This window comes from Lepisosteus platostomus, chromosome 12 (genome assembly GCF_059453375.1).
Source record: "Lepisosteus platostomus isolate fLepPlt1 chromosome 12, fLepPlt1.hap1, whole genome shotgun sequence".
NCBI classification, from domain to species: domain Eukaryota; kingdom Metazoa; phylum Chordata; class Actinopteri; order Semionotiformes; family Lepisosteidae; genus Lepisosteus; species Lepisosteus platostomus.
Window position 1 is genome coordinate 7,735,295 of NC_142622.1, and position 21,235 is coordinate 7,756,529.

Below are 21,235 nucleotides of genomic sequence, written 5' to 3' on the forward strand. Positions count from 1 at the left end.
CTGTTACCTGAGCGAAATACAAACAATAGCAGTCTGTTAATTAATAACCATTCTGTTTCTATCCGTAAATGTTAAACTTTTCTCATCACTTCACGACTCTCTGGATTTTGTGAGTAGCTGTGATTAATTAACAGAGTGTATAATCTCACAACTCCCCAGTTTTACATTCTCGATGTTCTGTACCCGGGTTAGATCATACTGAATGAGAGAGAGAAACTGATATTTCCAGTATGAAGTACTTTGGAAAGGCTCACCTAGCTAAAAGAATGGCAACTTATCCCAGAGGATCGGCTGCCCGAACACCTCCTCACTATTGCGAGGAATGAACTGGGGAGCTGCTGCAAGGGTGTAGATGGGGAGACAGGGGGATTGGGAAGGGAAACTTGGGTGCAAGACTTATATCCGTAGGCAATAAGGAAGTGCATGAGATTAGGATCTAACCTTCCCCCCGAATTTCTGTTATAACTTCTGTAATAACTCCACTTTAACTAGGAATAACAACACCCAAGAATTAAGCGGAGGATTATGGAGTGTTTCGCTCAAATTTGGCTTAACCCGCTTGGCTGAGGGCTGACCTCCTGGCCACAGGAGAAGGAGGAGGCTGGGACCCCCTGCAGAGTGAGGAGTGACCTGGGGGCAGCTGCAGAGGGGGAGACACACTCCTCACACGATCTTGGGCAAAAGGCCGAGAAGGCTGTAGAAGTGGAGATGGGGTGGAGGTGTGATGCAAAAAGATGTGTGTGAGGGAGAGAAGGCATCACCTACAGTATTTATAGTGTTTAGGAGAGAAAATGACGTCAGGAGTGTGAATTACTGACGACAGAGTCCGATTGAATTTGACTGTTATCACCCCACCAGCACATCTGTTACAAACTCATTTCATGCAGTGCAACATAAAGCTTATAACAGAGATAAATGTATACACACAGACTCTATATTTAAAGTGTTTTCTGGTTTGAGAGAAATGTACTTCATTGTATAAAGAAAAACAAAAGAGAAGACACAATCGTGTCCCACTAAATTGTATCTTTATTGAACAGGGATATGATTAATATAAAACCATCATAATGACACGATTGCAACAAAACCTGTCTGATTAACACTGTCGGCACAGCAACTGCAAGGAGATCATAATTAATAAGCACAGGATTTTTTCCAACTTGGCTTGAAGGAGTTTCATTTGGAATTTTATTTGGAAAAGTACTACACATGAAAATTAGAACTGATCTTTCTTTTCTCCCTGTGTCAGTTTGGGTTTTTGCCAGGTGCTCCATTTTCCTGTCACCTACTGAAGACAAGGTGCTAGGTTAGTCTCTAAATTGTCCCTTTGTGGGTGTGGCTGTGTCCCCAGTGGAATCATGGCCCTCCTTGCTCCCTTTGCTTTCTGGGATAGGCTCTTGGCTGTCAAGAGCCTCAGCAGAAATAGGAGGCTTTCTGACAATGGGAGACTGAAAATGTTATCTTGCATCAGGATGGAAAAATATTTGTCCATGGTCTGGTTAACACAGGACATCACAAACTGGACAACTACCTCCTGGTCATTGTGCAAAACCTCGTTTGGAGAAGTTTTTTTGTTGAGTATAGCTGAGAAAGCTGTCAATAAAGTCCACTTATGGAGATCACCTAGGCCTCAGAATGAGTTGTAATGCATGCTTATTTAGCATAGACTGTAATCCTAAAGGTTTTTCTAGCTTCTGTTTGATATGAATCTCCATTTCATTTGATTTGAAATTTGTTTTATTAATCGAAATAGGCCTTTCGTTTTTTAGCACATGTGCCTTTATTTTTTAAACGTTTACAGCATTTGAAACCTAGAAAGACTTTAGCAAGTCGGTGGGCCAAATGTGTAGCACAGCCATAAATAAGTGATTCTCACAACCTTGGTCAAGTCACACAAAAACACCCGCAATAATGAAAACAACCATTAATTACTGACACCAAAGGAAGGCAGTATTTATCTTGACCTACTGTACGTATTTTAAAATCATTTTAGAATTGAATAGGAATGTTGGGAAATGGAGGAAAATACAGGATGTGCTCTGAAGCCATGTTTAAGATCGGTATTTAAGACAGAAAAATATTTGTACAAACTTACATTTTAAACTGTTTTTGAAAGTTTAAATTCACGCATTAGCTTTTGATAGTAACTCAGTTTCTGCTGGCCCATTAGCATTTTGTGACTTCTTCTTGGGGTTCTTCTTTTTTATCCGGTAAAATACAACAGCCAGAATGACAGCTGGGAGCAAAAACAGGATATTGTATGTCAAGCACAACATTGTGTTGAAGGAAAATAGAAAATATTTCACTGAGGCACATTTTAAATCATCATCGCCAGATTTTTTAACCAACACATTCTTTACAAGAATCTGGTGGGCAACACCAGACCTTTTCTGCAAATGTTGCAAATATTTAAAAAATGCAATTATTTGCACTTTCAAACAGCTGTTTGAAACATTGAGAGTTTAAAATCCGGACCGTTCTTCTTTATTTTCTTTAATACGAAACGACACTCAGCACTGATCATCCTATTTACTCAATTAACAAATTCCAGCACGATTTAGTTTTTCATGCCACATTAACAGTAAACCAAGCAGAAGATGTCAGAGATTAAAAAACACTTACCTATAAATCCGAGCACTCCTACCAACAAAGCAACTGCTGTCCCTGCATATGCCTTTTCTTTGTGCGCTCCTGGCTCAATGAAGCAATTTCCAAAGTCTGTGCATTTACAAATGTGCACTGGCGCATAAAGAAATGACAGACATTTCCATTAGAGAGAATGGAATTCAGTGAAGTACACAGTAAATTCAGTGACATACACAAATTATGCATCTGCAAATTAGTAGTGAGTATGCAGTCATTGCCAGTGGAGCTCCAGGTTTTATCAATAAGGCAGTATTTAGCTTACACATCATACACAAGATGAACAAAAAGGCACCACAGATGGCATTTGCCAAGACACCTGCAGACGGCACAGCAGACAAAACGTTGTCTTTTTTCTTTTCAGCATGGAATTAACCTTTGCTCCTTTCTCATTCTCCAATATATTTTTACCCTGTTCTAGAGCACAGTATCCTATAAAACAGATCCAGGATGGCAGACCGAGGAAACCTTAGCTGCTTGACTCGGATAACCTTGACAGCAGACCCACAGGGGACAGTTTACTTTTAGAATTTATAGAAACTGTTCAAAGTCTCTTAGATGAATGTACCACAGAGTCATTGCCCGGAGGAGGGGAACCACTAGGCCTGGGACATCTAGAGGTATATTTTCTCTGACCTGCAAGTTGTATTTCCCCTTCCTCTTTGTCCACATAGCTCACTGTTGCTGTACAGCTCTCTGTGGCAAACTGTTGTGAATGGACACTGAAGCAAATTTAAGAACTGGTTGGACGGTGTAACAGAGCTGCAGTGTCTCAGCTGTTGCTGTAGGTGTGCACTATGGTTGCGCAACTTAGAGACCAGTCAGAGAGGGAACATGTGCAGGAATTCGCACATCGTGGAGAGAGAACTGTAAGATGGGCTACAGCTGTGTTTGATCATTCTCTCTCTCTAAAGGTTCGGCACAGATAATACTGTGTAATAGTGCACACTTATCTGAATAATGCCCTCCACCATTGGTGGGTTTGACGGCTTACATTCTCTTTCATTTCTTTTCATTCCAGCATATATTTAAATTTACGAAAACGTACCTGTAAATGTTTGTGTGTTTTCCCTATCCCCCGCATCTTTGATTCTTATGGGAACCTTATAGTCTTGTTGATGAACATTTCTGTGATTTATTATCAGCTCTGCAGAAGTTTCTGAAATGAAAACATAAGAAAAACACATTATAATTGTTCCTCCTATGCACTGTATATACAGTTACTGAAATTGTATAATTGTTATATTGCAATTAACTGTAAGGTTTTGTGTGAGTATTTTTTGTGCTTTGTCATTTTATTTCCATGTTGTTCCACTTGGCAATCTTACAAAACACAAAACAGTGCAGCGTTTTAAATGTGAATGCAGACCTACTGTATCATTCATGGATAAAATCCTGAAGTCCACCTGTTTGCAAATTTGCTGTTGGGAATTTTAAAACTCAATAACTTGAAATTAAAAGAAGTTGGGAGGAAAAAAAAAACATGCTGAGGCCGTGAAAATGTCGTTTAAAGTTTTTTGTTCTCAATTTAATTTCATCGCATGCTTACCGTTAAAGGCTTTGATTTTCCAGTCATTGGATACAGTGGCGTTCCCGCCAAGGGAGAAGGTAAGGGGTGATCCATAAGGAGGCAGATCGGGATCTTCTGCCACCAGCATCAGAGGCTTCTGGGATTGTTCCACGGGATAGCAGATGATTGCTGAATGTGACTCCTTCGACAGTGTTGGGACATTGTCATTGACATCTTTCAATTTAATGAAAACCTGCTGTTCTGACATTTGTTTAGGTTCTCCTGCAAAGCAATTTAAAAAAGCATTCTCAGGACATTCATTGACACAAAATATTTTTTTATGAGTGGTTTTTGATGATATATTAAGGAATATATCTGCATAAAGAGATAAACAAGATAATGAACGTTTGTGTCGTGTTTTGTTATGGACAAAGAAATGGAGGACACTCTATGCCTATATGACACAAAGGCATGTTTTTCTTTCTGCATTTTCACCTGTATCTGCAGACCTCAGATGGCATCACTTACTTTGCCTAAAACTGTACGGAATTGATAAACCTTTCAATTCCCATCTTAACAAATATTAATGGATTCGAAAATACCAGTTATTAAAACAATATTTCAAATTGCTTTAAATGCTGAAAAAGATAAGTTGTTCCTCAATTCTGATGAGAATCTATACAATGAGGCAACACCAGTGTCCTTACCTGCCTCAGCTCTAACGCGCACTACATACTCCTGCATCTTCTCAAAGTCCAGGCTTGCTGCTGTAATAATATCTCCAGTTTTCTCATTAATTCGTAACCACTTCAGGGAGTCATCTAAGAGTGTATATCTAAATTGTTTAAAAAAACATGTAGTAGAACTCAATAAATTTAAAGGCATTGTGTTTCAGATTATGCTCAGTTGTTTAGTGAGCAAGCTGTACCAAGGGGGTACTATTCTTGAAAGGTTCTACAACTGGGAAGGATGGGTGTGTGGCCTAACCAATCATATCAGGGTTCATATTTGAGCTCATGCTCAAAGTTTGGATAGATTAAGCTTTTAAAGCCTTTATAATAATTAGAAATCAATGTCGTTTGGGGAAAAATGTTTAATATGTACCAAGCAACAATACTAAGCAACAAGGGATCACTATGAATTATGTGAAATCATGGAAATAAACATGAAATAGCTCTCTTCATTTCAGAGGGGCCCCATTAACTAATTTCATTAGCTGTCCACAGCTGCTTAATTTGACTACACACAAAAGCTGAATTAAAAGTCAGTGATACTCTCCAAGCATTTTGAAAAATGTGAGCGCTACTTATTATTTATATATGTCTAATACTTACGTGATAGCATCATCCTCTGGGTCTTTGGCCTGTACTTGCAGAATGGTTGTTCCATTGGCAATGTCTTCTAAGATGATTGTTTGGTAGATACCGGTCTTGTTAAACTCTGGAGCTTCATTGACGTCAGTAACTTCAATAATGACCAAAGCTGAAGAACTGGAGTTGTAATCTATTCCAGAAACCAGGGGCTCCGGATTCCGGGCATTAATTTGAAGATGGTATTGAGACTGCTTTTCAAAGTCAAGTGGCTGCAAAAACAAAACGTCTGACATTAATCAAGAGTCTCATCATTACAGAAAGAAACTCATGATTCATTTTGGTATTTTTTACTCAAGGAGCAAAGTGTTTATGTATGCAGGTAGTGTGAGAGATGTTTGATTTAAATTGCTTACTGACTGACTCATTATGAATAGCATATGAATGTCCAAATTCTTTTATTTGGACAGATAAGAAATGAGAAAACATTTAGTGGAAAGGCACGGGAACCAGTTAATTCTATTTCTTTCCTTCTCACCTTGATAATATATAGATATCCATTATTTGTTGTCCCATTTGTTTCGATGGCAAAGTGTTTACCGGGGTCCCCATTTGCAATACTGTACTCAACCTTCGAACTGCCAGTTCCTGGTTCATCAGCATCATTGGCCAGGATAGAGAGCAGTGTGGTTCCTGAAGGTGTGTCCTCTGGTGTGGACACAGGTTCATACTGAAAAGAAAAGACCATACGAGCCATAAGACTCTTCCATTAATCAATTAATAACCATGTTTTGGTAATGTTACAATGTAGAGAGGACTGGAAATCCAAGCTATAGATATGGTTAAGTCTATATATATAAATTCAGGAAGCCCACATACTCTACTGAAGAAAAAAGATGAATCATGAGCACTCTGTTTAATTTTCTGGATGGACAGTCAAGTAATAAGCAATGGTCTCCTTTGAGCTGAGTATACATTACCAGTGACATTGTAATATAATGCATATAAATATAATGAAAATAAATAGAAAGAAAGATGCCATAATGACTCATTTGAGGGGCAACAGTAACAAGATTGACTCATTGCAGCCTGAATCATTGCTTGACTACAGCTCATGAGAGAAGCTATTTGCAGAATGAGACACCCTGACAATCCTCAGATTTATCTAAATTTATAAAACCAAGAAGCAGAGTGTGTTCTGGAATGCAGAGAGTGACCACAATTGTGCGGGACAATTCAATTTGTTTCCTACATCTCTAGGGCCATTTCCTGAGTGAAATCACAACAGCAAACCCCAGGAAGAGACAATCTTCAAATCGGATACCTGACTATAGCACGTTATTTGTATGAAAATCATTTCCATGCTTTTCAGATGGCTGAGGGAAATCCCATGATGAAAGTATATTCTTTAACCCCCAAAACAGAGTTGTTCATGCCAAGCAGGATGAAACTGTGTAGTTACCTGACTTTTTTCAAATATGGGGATCTGGTTGTTTATATCAATGACCTTGATAACCAACTTGCACTCAGTACTAAATCCTGCAAAAACAAAATTTGCAACAGACTGAATTAACATTTTCAAAAAATGAAATGGAGATTTCAAATAGATGTTGAAATCTATGTATTATGTGATTGCAGAATTGCCCACTGAATTTAAAATCCCTTTTGCTGCCTATAAAATTATAATTTAACAATGCAATTTGTTTGCTGCTGCTTCTAAAATAAAGTTCACTTTGAACTTTTAAACTTTAATTTCCCCCAAAATTTAGTTACCCGTAACTCCGATAAGGATCTTCTGAAAATGACACCAAGGGCTCTTTATTTGTATTACATTACGGCATTATTTTCTAAACTAACCTAAGAAAGATGGGTGATTATTCTTTTCCTCCTGACCATTGGATAGTGTACTGTGTGATAAAATCCAGGGAAACTGTCTAAATTTCTATCTCAGACTGAAAGAGGTTTGGTAAACAGGTACTGAACTACTTAACATGAGGTGCCCGTCTGTTTTCCATAAGAAAGGTTACAAAAGAGGGGGGGCTATTTGTCCCATCCAGCCCAATTGGAAGTCAGTAGCTAATTGATCCAAGAGTCTAATCCAGCCACTTCTTAAAAGAAGTCCTGGTATAGGCTTCAAGAACATGACTGGGTATCTCATTCCATTCGGAACAAGTTCCTGATTCGGGTTTCGCTTCCAGTGTCCTAAATCACATCCACGTAGTTCTTATGTCTTAACTTTATTCCGTAGAAAAAGAATTGTTTCTAAATACAGCCATACTTAGCCAAAGGAACATACCTGCGGGACGTCCTCCATTGTCTGAAACCTTCACTCTGAGTCTGTACTCTGGGACCTTCTTCTTTTCAAACTGCCCATGTGCAATCTGAATGTTTCCACTGTATTCATCGATGGTGAACATGGTTCTGGAAGGAAGCTCTGGCTCCTGGTTCAATATCTCATAGTGCAGAAGAGAGTTCTCTGTGCCCTCTTCATCCAGGTCTGTGACTTGCAGAACTCCGATCTGATTTCCTTAAGAAATACAATGCATGGCTGTTACAAGGATACACTCACCTTGAGCAAAATCAAAGTATTTTAATAATGAATAATATTAGCAGTTTTTTTTAGAAATATTTACAATATTCTTGCCTTCAAGAGCAGGTGATCATCTAGGGACATTATGTTAGTCTCCAACTAGAGATATTTGCTAAGCTTTTCTGAAAAAGTCTGCTCCTTTGTTAAAATTGCAAGAGAATCCCTTACTGACTCTCAATGAGCATCCTGAAATATTCATGTATCACTTTAAAACTTTATCATGTTGTAAGGAGAAAATAGGTGTGAGCTTAAACATATTATGAAGAAAATATTCTGTATTTTATGGTGTAACTGTAAACAAACAGCATTTTCAATGATTGCTTAAACTAACAACTGAGAGTAGTTTTCTAAAAAATAATTGAATTGTCTTGTAATAATTTAAAAAATAATTTAAAATCACAGAAGTAATTAGAGGTCTTTACCTATATTCTCATTTTCCTGGACTTCAAACAGGCTCTCACTGTGCACACACACGGGAGGATTGTCGTTAATGTCTTCTACAATCACATGGATCTCCAGCGGCCTGTCCAGTTCTTTCATGTTTTCATCTCTCACAAACACCACCAGCCCGTACTGAAACAACAAAGGGACTCAACACAGGCTGATGCACAGCAAGACTATGCCCTGATCTTTTTCAAGAAAATGCATGGATAAGCACACTTATTAAGCTCCATTACTGTAGACAGCAGAAAACTACCATCTTCTGACTTGCCACATGTAATTTCAACTGGATATTGTTTTTAGAAAGTTGTATTCACATATTTTTCCTATTTCCTCCAAGTCGAGTCTTTTATTCCCCAGTACATTATAGCATGATGTATAAATTCCAAAGCTTTAGCAGTGAGGACTTAGATGCTTTTTTCTAATCAGAACTCATAGGATTTTACACAAGCTACTGAGTTTCAATTAAAAAAAGAAGTCTTACACTGTAAAAACTGCTTTAGCCAGAATTTAACACCAATGTACTTTAATAAACCCACCTATTAACAGATGTTATGAATGAGAATGAAAATGTTAGTTTCCAAAGAAAGCAAATTATTTGGCCCTCATTAATAAATTAATCTGGCAACATTATACAGTGGAGAAAATCACTAGCATTAGCTTCTGGTTATTTGTTTAATAATTTATGTTCTTCGGTCTTCTGTATCCAAAAACAAAAAGTATTTCCTTGTCTGTTCTCTATGTAGTGGGGGTGATAATGTTAATCCATAGGCATTTGCTATTAAGAAGATGTACATTCATCTATTCATCAGTTTACAAACACCTACTGTATCAACTAATTATTTTTAGTTTTTCTCAAAACTTCAGCAGTTACGGGACCACCGAAATTGCAGAGTCTGATGATAAGAGCTTCATGAGAATATGACCTGTTGAAATAGCTCTTTAAAAATCCTATGGATTGGTCTTCATATTGGCTCTTCAGTTTGGTCATTTGTCCTTGTTTCTTGACTTTTTTACTCTTTGTCCTAAAACGTGGAGGAGATGTTACCCTGCTCTTTTCCTCCCAGTCCAGGGGCTCAGTAACGTAGATTCTGCCAGCTGGGTCTATTGAGAATGGAAACCGTGGAAACTTCTCCTTCTGTGCAAGTGTATATATGGCTCCTGGTTCGTTCCACTGCACCTGTGGAATACAAGAAGCAGAAAGGCCTAGTAAATGAAGTCAGGTTGAAAACTTGAAATAAGAGGATGAGCTTCCTTTTGCAGCAGCATACCTGTGTGATTTGGACTGGGTGCTGCTCGGTGGAATTCTCTTTGATCGTAATTGGACTGGGAGCCACCCACAGGTTTTCCTTCACTACAATGTTCACCCTTGTGCTCCCACTCAGAGCGCTTTCTGACAAGCCTTCCAAATCTCTAACGGTAATTATGAGGGTGTAGTCTGCTGCAATTTGTGGATCCAGTCTCGCGGCTCCTGAGAACACCAACAAATGCAAAACATGAGAAAATCTTGTTAGAACGGAGCTGGGAAAGAGTTTGAACATTTTTCTGCAACAGGTGAGAGAATGTCATTTTATGTTCTGACAGTCATTTTTACAAGCATTCTTTTGTTCATTTATTACAATCTTAACACTCCTAAGAGTCACACAGTAAGAAGCTACAAACACAAACACCCCATCATCTAAATCAAATAGCATAGTCACAAATTTGATCTGGATGATTTCCAGATGTTTTATACATGTAGATTCTTACAAATATTTGTATTGCTTCAAGGGCTGATCAAATAAAACTGTAGATCATCAGTTTTGAAGTAGTACTAATCACTTAGTTACAACTGTCTTTTCAATCCTATAGCTGAATGTCAAATAGATGACCATCACAATTAAATAGAAGAAAGCATATAATACAGAATACAATATGTTAAGTTCTTCATAGCTTGTTGTTTGACTCTGAAGCAAGTTGTGTTTTAAAACAGTGCATCTTTAAAAACTATTTTCATAGTTAAATTTGGATGCTGTTCTTTTTTATCCTTTATGGCAATTAAATAATAAACACATAAAATAATTCATAGGGCATAGTTCTTCCCACATTGTCATTGCTCTGATAAGATAATGACCTATCCTTTCTTCCTGGTTTTAAATCAAACTTCTGAGCAATGTTGTTTGATGTCTTCTGTGAGAGTAGAGCTTGTTCTCTTGAGAGTCGAGATTGTCCCTTTAAATTAGTTAAAGAAGTTTCTGAACTGAGCACACTGTCACAGAGCGACCAAAAATAGTCGTGGGCAGGGGCAAGGGAGCTATATTGACTTTAAGCATGCACACGCATATAAAGCCAATGTTTTCGTCAGATGTGCCCCTTTCTCTTTGCCTGTCTGCTTCCCTTCTCTTACAATCAAGGTCTGCAAGCCATCCTGGTGCAAACAGAAGGACAGGTGGCAACTAACAAAGATTAAGCATCACACCGTTTGCCTAGACGGCCATTAATTACCCCACAGTCATGTTGAGGACCTGCGGGACAGAAACAGAAGGAACAAAGGAGGATGGGATGACACACATTGTTACAGCTTGTCAACTGCATAGCCAGTTTGTTAATTAGCCCCCCTGGTTGGGTCTAGCTACCACACCCCCCCCCCCCACTGTGATCACCAGAACACTCCTGCCCTCCTGCCCCTCAGAGTCCAGTCAAGGAGCTCTGTCCTGGAAGGCACATTGTATCTGGCACTGCATTGTATTAAAAATATCTTGTGACGTTTGTGTGCATCATTGTAGGGCAGTTTGAGAGCTTTTCAATGAGCTGTACCATCTATCTCTCCATTAAATCTGAGCCAGGAAAGTTCTTCTGATGCTTTTCATTATGACCTACTGTACATAACCTTCCTTAATCTGAAAAATTCCCTTACCCTTTCTACCACAAATGTCTCTTTTTCCACAAAGAGATTTCCAGATAGTTGTGTTCCTCTTCCTTCAATATCTGACATCCCACCATTATGACATCTACTCATTGTGGGTTTATTTTCAGAATTACTAATCAACCTGCAGTTCTTTTTTTGCAGGAAATGACTTAATATCACATTATCCACCTATGCTTCGACTCTCTTTTTAAGTGCCCCTCAGTTTCACCATTAGCTACAGTATAGCCGTAAGTGCTGAAGATTAAATTGTTAATATCGACAACCTGGTGTGCTTTCTGAAAAGGTTTCCAACACTTCTTTCAGCAGCAAATCAGTGAAATCCGAAGTTAGTGCATCACTTCATCAGCACATCTATGTCACGACTGTAGTCCCTCCCCCTTAAGGGCGCTCCAGCTCGTACACCTTTTAGTTGATTTTGTGCACCTGCTCCCTGTTCCGGCCTCCCTACAAAAGCCAGACGCTCACTCTGTTCCCGGCTCTGCAGTGGATCACGGACGTCACGAGGCTCGCCTATCACCGAGTCGCCCTACGTCCACGGCTCGGGTGGCATTCGCCTCCTAGGTGTCCTGAACCAGCCGAACCCGGGACCTGGAGCGCCTGGTCCCGTTCTCCCTTTCTTCCCCGCGACCCTTCGCCGGATCACGCTCTGGTTTTTAACTTTGTCGTGTCTGTCTACAACCCCTCGCTGGATTCCGCTCCGGCTTTTAACTTTGTCTTGTTCGTCTTGGATTTATCACCCGGCTCTGGACCTTCGCCTGCTCTGGACTTCCCTTTGGACTGTTTGTCTGGACCACGCCCCCCTGGAGCACCTTTGTCACGCCCCCCCACCCAGTTCCTCTACCAGCCCAGTTCCTCATCTCCCCCCTGTGTGTGTCCACTCCCTTCCGGATTGTGTCATCTGCACAGGGTCCTGAAAGACGCTTCGTAACAATTAAAGCAGGTGCATCTTAAGGAAGACATTTACAGCCTAACTCTACAGCATCACCTTGTGTTTTTGCTCCTTTTCAGCAACTATCAGGTCTTCACAATAATGAAGATTAAGGGCGGGGTTTTTGTTTTAACTAATTTTTAATGAAAATCCTCAGTTTACTTTCTAGTAGAGCTCCGGTTATGTGGTCAAACTATAGTGTGTGGTATTCATCTTCATCTGCTAGTTGCAAAGTGTGTTTATTACATATTCTATCCTGCTTGTCTTTAGAACACTGGGCGTGATTCCAATACATCTTTGTACTTTTCAATTCCTTTCCAAATCTTTATTACTGCAGATGAATATTAGATCCAATAATAAATCGGATATCTTTCAAATCTTACCAATCCTTGCGATAACAAATGTACAAATTATTGAAAAGATAAGAGCTGTTATAAAAGAAAGGAAAATTATGAGAAACCAAAGTTAATTATATGGACATTTTAAAGGTTACAATGAAATACAACTCAAATTTCATTTAGAAAATTTTTGATGAACAGTTTTTTAATGACAGTTGTATCTGTTGTTTCTGTGTCTTCGTGACAAAACATTTTGAAATAAATAGCAAAACCATGTACTAGACATACAAAAAAACTCTGAAAGTGAATTGAATGAACCTTGTTTGTTGAATTGTAATTTGATTCATGACATTCCTGAACACAGAGAGAATTTCCAAATTCATTTTTATAGGTAAAATTTGCCTTCTTCATACAAGATAAAAGTATAAGTAAAACTGGGCTACAAATAACCAGCCACATATACTTTTTGAAAACCTATTGCTGCCTATACTATGAAATTCCTTTGAAGCTTTTTTCTCACTGTGGGTTCTCTCTCTTTTCGTACTTTAATATGTCTAGTTTAGTTCGTCTTTAGTCTCATTTGGTTTTTAATTTTGTGACCTGTTGTTTTGTCCCTGGCCTTGTTGAAATCAATAACCACTAGTTCCATTCACACTGAAACAATTTTGCCAACAAACAGTAGTTCTGTGGGATCTCACCTCTTTGTTGAACGCAAGTGAAGAATGGATTCCTTTCATAGGGAATATTCTCTTTGGGAATGCAATATTCATCAAATTTTTTCCTCAAATGATCCACCTTGTCCACATCTTCTTCTTTATCAAACATGAATACCTTGCTGGCCTTCAAAGCTGCTGCTCCTACAATGTGCAGAAGAAGCTTTTTCTTAAGCTTTTCTAGTTTATTTTTGGAATCCTTGGAGATTTAGGTTGTTGATACAACTTCACAGATTTCCTCACGTTTTCCACTAGGAAGCTTTTCCAGGAATAAGGCCTAGAAACTGTCCATTATTCTGAGCTTTCCTCCAGTCTCAGATCGTGGGTTGAAGAGACCACATACATGGTAGAATTAAAAATTATATTTACTTTTTTACATATCAGAACTGTTACTTTAGTGGAAGCATTGCTGGTCATTTCTAGGAAGCTTAATTTACCACACAACCTATGTTTGCAATTTCCTCTTTCTTAATTATTCCAAGAATACCTTAGTTATATGGTTTGACATGGAAAACGTTTTTGAAAATAGTGATTTTCCTGTACAAAATTGTGTTGACTTTGTTTTACATAACAATACACGATGTATATATTGTTCTATCAATATGTATGCAGGCAACACTGATCGGTCATAGAGATGAGCAGACATTATGAGCCCAACATACAGTACCTTCAGGAGTGGTGGAGATCTCCCCAGTGGCGGCGTTAATCTGAAACAGGGGTGTCTTGAGATGATCCGGGATTTGGTTTGAAATAGTGAAGTTCAACCTGGCATTGGGGGTGTTGGGATCGTCCATATCTGTGGCAAAAACCTGCAAGAATGGGTCACCTGAAACCAGAACATACAAATGCGACAGAATGAGCCAGTACCACTGGAGGACATTCACTTCTCAACAATGAACTGGTTTTCCCACTTCCATTATATCATGCGCAGTATGTTCATTCCTGTTTGCAAAAGATAACAACAACAACAAAAAGTTGGCAAAGGGAATTTCTTTGAACAGACCAGGTACTGAGTGCTCCCTCACAACTCCAGCATATTCAGACTGACTGAAGACGGGACGATTGTCGTTGATGTCTTTCACGATTATTGTCACTGTGACGGGTCCCTCCACTGTCTGTGAAGACTCATCGAGAGCTTCAATCTACCACCAAATATGAGAGGAAAAAACCCTGAGTAAAGCAGGATAATAGTGTAAATAAAATGCTTTTCTGTGTCACAATATATTTCTGACCTGAAAATAATGTAAAGTATGAATCGAAGGAAATGAATTGAATCTTGATGATAATAATGCAATAATACCGCATTTTGATGTAAAGCAAAAAACAAATCTTGAATTATTGATCTTATTTGTCAAGTATTAACATAGTCTCTCATGATCACAAATGTCTCTTAGCTTGATATACAGTATGTGCTGAGGAATTAACAATGTCCGGAAGACAAAGTGAAAAGAGACACCACAGAAGTAAAAGCAGAAATACGTGGACACATTTATATAATAATGTTTGTGAGTACATAATATTAAAAATATACTGCAGATACAATACGTTTTGAAAGTGTTCACTGCCTTCCCGTGATGTCCTAATTGGTTGAATTAGAAATCAATTAACTGTGCAGTGAAAGATTAGAACCTTTAATTTTGTGGTTGCAGGCACAGATGCAGCTGAATTCCCGTACCTGTATGCTATGGCTCTGCTTCAGTTCTCTGTCCAGGGCCTTTTCTAAGTACAGCCAGCCGTCATTGCTGATCTTGATTTTATCCTCCGTTTCGCCGGTAACTTTGAATGATGTCACCTCAGGCTGGGACGCTTTAAACTTTAACCAAAGACACACACGGTTCAGACCAAGAAGTTGATATGGAGCACAGAAGTTTTCCATCTCACATTGCCACTTAAAAGTGTAATCATGCTCCTCTCTGTTTTTCGCCCAGCTTTTCTTTGCAACAGCCATACTACAACAACACTGAACAGCTAACAACATGCTGAAGCTGAAACTTCACTCAACAAGCAGTATTTTATAAGAGCTTTCTAGTAGTAGATACAATAGTTCATCTTTTTAAACTATTATTGCTGATCTGTACAGTTTCTGTTTATTACTTTATAATAAATCAATATCCGATTGATTTAAAAAGTACTTAATATACTGCTGGACAGCCCAGCTCTGGTCCTTAGACAAATCTGTTCTGCTGTCCAGCAGATTTTATTGGCCACTTTCAATCACTACCTCATTCAAGACTTCTTCTTGTCCAGTTTAGCAAATAAGTTCAGTTAGGTATTAAGGGCTCAGGGAGGAAAACCAGAAAACTTTTCACCCTCAAGGATTTGGTGTTGTGCTCCTCTGTTCTACAACGTGTTCTGTTGTGTTTATAGCTTATGTGAACCAATATTAGTATTGTATTATTTACCTATTTCCAACTATTCTTAAGAAAGCTATTTAGAAATGTTTAAAAAGGACTTTAAATTAATCAATAAAAGAGTCCCACTGAAACTGATACTCGTGGATTTGTCATTACGGAAATATGAATGAGCGCACATTTTAAAATGTTAATTATATAAGTACTGTAACTCTATCTTTCCTTTACATTTTTGACCTACTATAATTTTTTTAAATGCTCCCTTCAACTCATCTGAAATGTTTTGTGTTTCTGAGGAAGCAAGAGATCTGTGGCATTCATGTCAATGCAGGGTTACCATGGCCTCAGTGGGGATCTAATGACAAAATAATCAGAGAGCAAAGATTACCTGGAAAACTGCAAATGGCACTACGGTCGCTTCTGGAACTTCTAATATCTTTTCCTCCAGGGGTCCGTTTTTGTTCTCCCAGGTTAAACCTTTCAAAAGGGTCTGAGAAACATTTAAAGTACAGTAAAATGTAAGGGCTGTATCCCGACTTGACTTCAGTCATCAGATCATCTAAAGTACAGTGTTTCTGAAGTATTCAAAGTTTTTCTGTAAATCTGATAAGAACATAATACTATCATACATACTCAGTAATTTAGTAGCTAAGGGAATATAAGATTTTGTCCAGTCATTTCTTAAAAGAGCCCAAATTCAGAGCCTGGCTGGGAAACCTCTTTTAGACATTCACAACTGTAATGAAGTGTTTCCTTTTCTGTATCCTGATTGAATGCTCTTTTCATTGCAAATTGTTACCCTATGTATACTGATTAAGCAGAGTCCCTGCCTTCATTTAAAAAAAAACGGACTGGACTGGCATCAATTAACTGTTAATTACCTAATGAACTAGCCTCATATAGCCTGATCGCGAATAGCCTAATCTCCTTCGTAACCTTTCTCGTGTTCTTATGCTCTCGTTCAATATCATTTAACCGCGCAGTCAGCTGCTATTTTTAATTTTGCCTCAGAACTTTCATTCCAGCCGCTCTGCAGTTTTATAGCAGGTTATCACAGAATATGTTAAATGTTAACAAATGGACTGTTTATGGTTGCTAAGGACTTTACCACTTTACAACATTACTGTTGGTGTAAATCAAATATTTAGAGTCCTTTGTTAGATTTGTCTTAGTCTTATAACCTAATTGGCTTCGTTTAGAATTATAGCAGCAAAAACATAATATCTTTTAATCTCTTAGTTATATACAGTACATATAAACTAAAGAGAGGGAATCAGGAGTCTTTTTAATCTGGAAGCACAACCATACTTAAAGAGTGCAAAGGGACGATTCTACTGTTTTTCATTATCTACCTGCACAGTATATAGTCATCAATTGAAAACACTCAAAATGTATCCACCATCCAGTGGGATTTGCTGTGAGTTGCCAGTGTCCAGTGTACAAGAAACACCTCTTCATAATCTCATACACAGCTACACTCTCTCCTCTTAGTCAACAAACTCATTTCATGCTTTTGTACTCTGGCAGCTCTACAGGCAGTCAAATAAACGTTTTTTTTTTACTTTAAAATCAACAAAGCATCTTTAAATACAGTTTCTATTCTGTGATAAAAACTTTAAAGAAAGAAATCTTTGTGTATAGTAATGAGACACATATAGTACAATACTTACCGCAGTGCCCAAAAGAATGATTAATGATACTGCATTGTGATTGGGAATCATTCTGAAGTATTGAAGAGTACCTGTTGAGAAATAAAAGGCTTCATAACTCAGTGCCTCAGTTTTAACTCCCTTTAGCTTTATTTCATTTCAGGGCTTGTTTCAGCACAAATTTACAATCAATTTCAATTTTTAATAATATGTTAAGATGAAAAAAATCAAATGTTAAGATTTTTAGATAATCATATTGGGTAACTTAATAAAAAATCAAATGCCATTTGTGTTCTTAAATAGTTCAAACTCAAGCACAAACTGTGCAAACACAAGAAATGTGTTCAAAAGAATTAAATGAAAGGTGGTGATTAAAAATTTGTAAAGGCTGATACAGATTTGAAATTTAAGTAAACTAATATCAAATGAGCAGAAGTGGAAAAATACTCTTTAAAAATCAATTTGATAGCACTGACCCTTTTAACAAAGATAGACTAAGTGATGGAAAATTCAGAAGACATGTTTTTCCATGCTGTGTTGCAGAACTGGTCTTCCAAGCTAGTCTTTTACAATATGTACAAGCAATCAGTCTACTTTCAAAGAGAAGACTGTGCCTTCCGCCATCTCATTCCCTTTCTAAGTTTAGATCTTTACAAGCTCTATTATTTCAAAAGAAAAAAAATCCGGTATCACTATTCTACTATGCAGGCAGGATATATAACAATTAATAAACATTAACAGGGTACTATTAGGGCTTAAAAGAAAAGCTACGCTGAAAAACAAAGCTGGTTAAAAAATAATAGAGGAGGTGAAATCTGATTTATTTGTGCAATTTTTGGGGAGTACTTTCAGTAAACACCTCTAAGTTAGGTGAGGTGTTATTTCATTTTTGGATGACACACTAGCATTTAACAAATTATAGATAACGATTTGTTTAACAAAGGCTGCTTAGTTAACAATTACTTTTTGTCACAAATAAATAACTTGTACAATCCCTACATATGTCAATAATAAGGCATGTATTAGACATCAATAACTCCTTCACTATAACTCAGTAGGCTGTATTTCATTAAACAAATACTAGCAATGCATAGTTTATATACTGTATAATCCTTAAAAATAAACTGTTACCACGGTTTTTGCTTTTGGCACACACAAGATATTTTGGAAGTATCCATTTTCCAGATGTGATTTGTAATACACTGTAATACACTTTTTGGATCAATATTAGATTGCACCTTGCTTTCCAGTACTAACAAACACAAAAAAATAAAGAACACAGTCAATAAAGTACAAGAAGAGATTCAAGCAGCCTCACTGCTCACGAGAATCCTTATAGTAAGTAAGGGCACTCAGAGCACAGACTTTAACACCAGCTCACGTGTTTCACAACTCACTTTCACAATCTTCATTATCTTATCAGGTTATTTCCTCTCTTGATGTGGTGCACCTTTTACATTTTTAAAATTCATTTGATAAATCTTACTATGACTTAAATCTTTGCTAGGGCTGCATTCAGACACCCTGTCTGTGAATATAACAACGTACTATAACTGCTCTCAGCATCAATATCTCTTTCTGAAGCAAGGTTCCACGAACTTAAAGGTTCCATCTCAATGACCTTGAGCTTAGAGGACAGCGATACAATGGGTGCCATGTGACTCTGTGAAAATGGTCACATACAGAATTTGCTCTACTTAGTTCTTTTTAAGTCTTGTTGCTGTTGAAGTCCGGCTTTAATTGCAGATATACTGTAGCTGTTGATGTCACTGGATTTGTTCAGTATAATTGCTATGGCATACACTCATTAAAACCCCACTCCACACCTTGCACGACTGTGATATGTTCCAGGATGTAACCATTTAAACACACTGTTTGGACAGTCACTCATCTGATTACTCAGATGTTTAATCTATCACGCTGTCATGTGACTCATTGTCCACTTTCTGCTAAACTCGGCAGTGGGCTTCTTATGCTGTTTCTTATCACTGTGGCATGGTACTATAGACATTTTTCAGCACAAGTTCAAATCTTTGCTCTATAAAGTAACTGAAGCACAAAATGGTGGAGTTGTCCATTTGTTCTAAAAGGGCTTCAGCACTAATGTAACTATACAAATTTGCACGAACGTCTGCCTAATGCAAAGACCAAACTACACGGTACAGACATATGAGCCCTTTGTATTTTCTCTATGAAAAAAGCTCATTTAATTATGAGAGGATTACGTTTTCAAATAGGTAACAACTCCAAAGTCACAGAACTGTCATTTCAAGCCTCAATTGAAGTCATTTACCGGTATTTAGATAGCAGTTAGATAAAAAAATAAAAAGGGAACTAATAATGATGGCATAATTTTGTGCTGAGAAAGAAAGCTATTGGAAATATATTACAGGTAACAACATTACAGGAAGGCCTTAGTAAGATGTGCTGAAGTTAGAAAAGGACTGGTTAAGGAGTAAATGTCTCTGTATGCAATTAATGTGAAAATCACTTTCTCTTTCTGTTTTTTTAAGCTACCGTGACAAAATCCAGGGATAGTTCATGAATTAATACATTAACATGTGCCAAAGTGTCAATATATTGGTCACTATGTAAAAGGAAGGACATTGTTTTCCTGGAAACAATTCAAATGAGAGTCTGGACCAGATATTATTCTAGTCTGGAGTGAATGGTTTACCAGTTCAAAGGAACTGAACGTGTTTAGTCTCATACAGGGGATTACCAGAGAGCCAAATACACATATCTAAGATAGTAGATTATCACATGATCCAGAAAGAGACACCAGTTTAGAGAAGCAAGAGAAAACCAAGACAAATGAATTTAGGACGGAAAATATTAGCTACTTCTTCGACAAAAAGTGTTGTTTGTTGTAGCGTATGAGGAATTTAACCTCGATGGATCCGGTCTATAGTGTTCAGAGCCTGCTTCTTTGTCTCATAGCATCTAACGAGCTTAATTAAATCTCGTCTTTAGCATTGGATTGATTTAAACTGTATTACTGCTGTCAGGGTACAACATGGAAACGCCATGAAAAACAAGTTGCATATACATTTTTAAACAGAAAGTTCGTACCCACCTTGGAACAGAAACTGACAGACAACACCCTTTCTTTCTAGTCACTGCTTGAGTTTCCACAGTTATTCATTTCCTTTTCCCGCTCCAGACATCAGACCCTTTTAATATTAAGCTGCAGCTGAAACCCGCTACCTCGACGACAACAACATTGATCAACAACAAAAAACGGTAATTAAAATATATATATAAAGGAACTGAGGTGAAGGACATACCGGCTGGGAGACGTGGGTCTTCACTCCCGGGACTGCTGTGTGCACAAGGCAGCTGAAACTCTCCCTAGTGAATTGTTAACCTGCAAAAGATTTTATAGACCCTAATGATTTGCCAATAGTTATCACACATAACCATACCAGGAAACAAATATAGACACCATGAAGAGCAACAGTCTCTATAATGTAAGGCTCACAATTTCACATTCATTCCGTTGAGTAGTGATTGTACAAGTGTAGGGGTCAAAAGAATTACACTTAAAGGTGAGAGTAATTTCCTCTCTTCGTAAAGAGTCACAAAAGAGGAAAAGTTATCTTCTTTATATTAATATCCTCATTGATATCTAAAGTAAAGTAGTCTTTGTATAGCTATCGTAGACCGCTTATATGAGAGATTATGTACTTAAAATGATGCAGAATCTGTAACAGGTTACAAGTTTTACATGTTTCTTGAATGAAGCAAGTGTATCATCTTCAACATCATGGCCCCGGAGCTTGGTCCATACTCGGTCAGATTTAAACGCACTTTAGTATAGTTTCCACTTTTGTCCTGTGGGTCATTGTGCTGGC

The 21,235-nt window shown here is 37.8% G+C and overlaps 1 protein-coding gene across 1 annotated transcript; it reads right to left on the reverse strand.

Annotated features, from left to right (window-relative positions):
* Window positions 1–1,011: 1,011 nt before the first annotated feature.
* cdh17 (cadherin 17, LI cadherin (liver-intestine)) lies at window positions 1,012–20,778 on the reverse strand. The gene is made up of 19 exons (XM_088600693.1): window positions 20,669–20,778; window positions 17,403–17,473; window positions 16,121–16,222; window positions 15,057–15,194; window positions 14,385–14,523; window positions 14,049–14,207; window positions 13,367–13,525; window positions 9,766–9,965; window positions 9,543–9,674; window positions 8,476–8,626; window positions 7,760–7,990; window positions 6,926–7,002; window positions 6,002–6,193; window positions 5,488–5,735; window positions 4,861–4,988; window positions 4,193–4,435; window positions 3,692–3,802; window positions 2,623–2,739; window positions 1,012–2,236 (listed from the first exon to the last, which is right to left on the reverse strand). The coding sequence occupies exons 2-19, from the start codon at window positions 17,451–17,453 to the stop codon at window positions 2,124–2,126; spliced, it is 2,691 nt and encodes an 896-aa protein (XP_088456819.1). The 5' UTR covers window positions 17,454–17,473; window positions 20,669–20,778; the 3' UTR covers window positions 1,012–2,123.
* Between the last annotated feature and the right edge of the window lie 457 nt (window positions 20,779–21,235).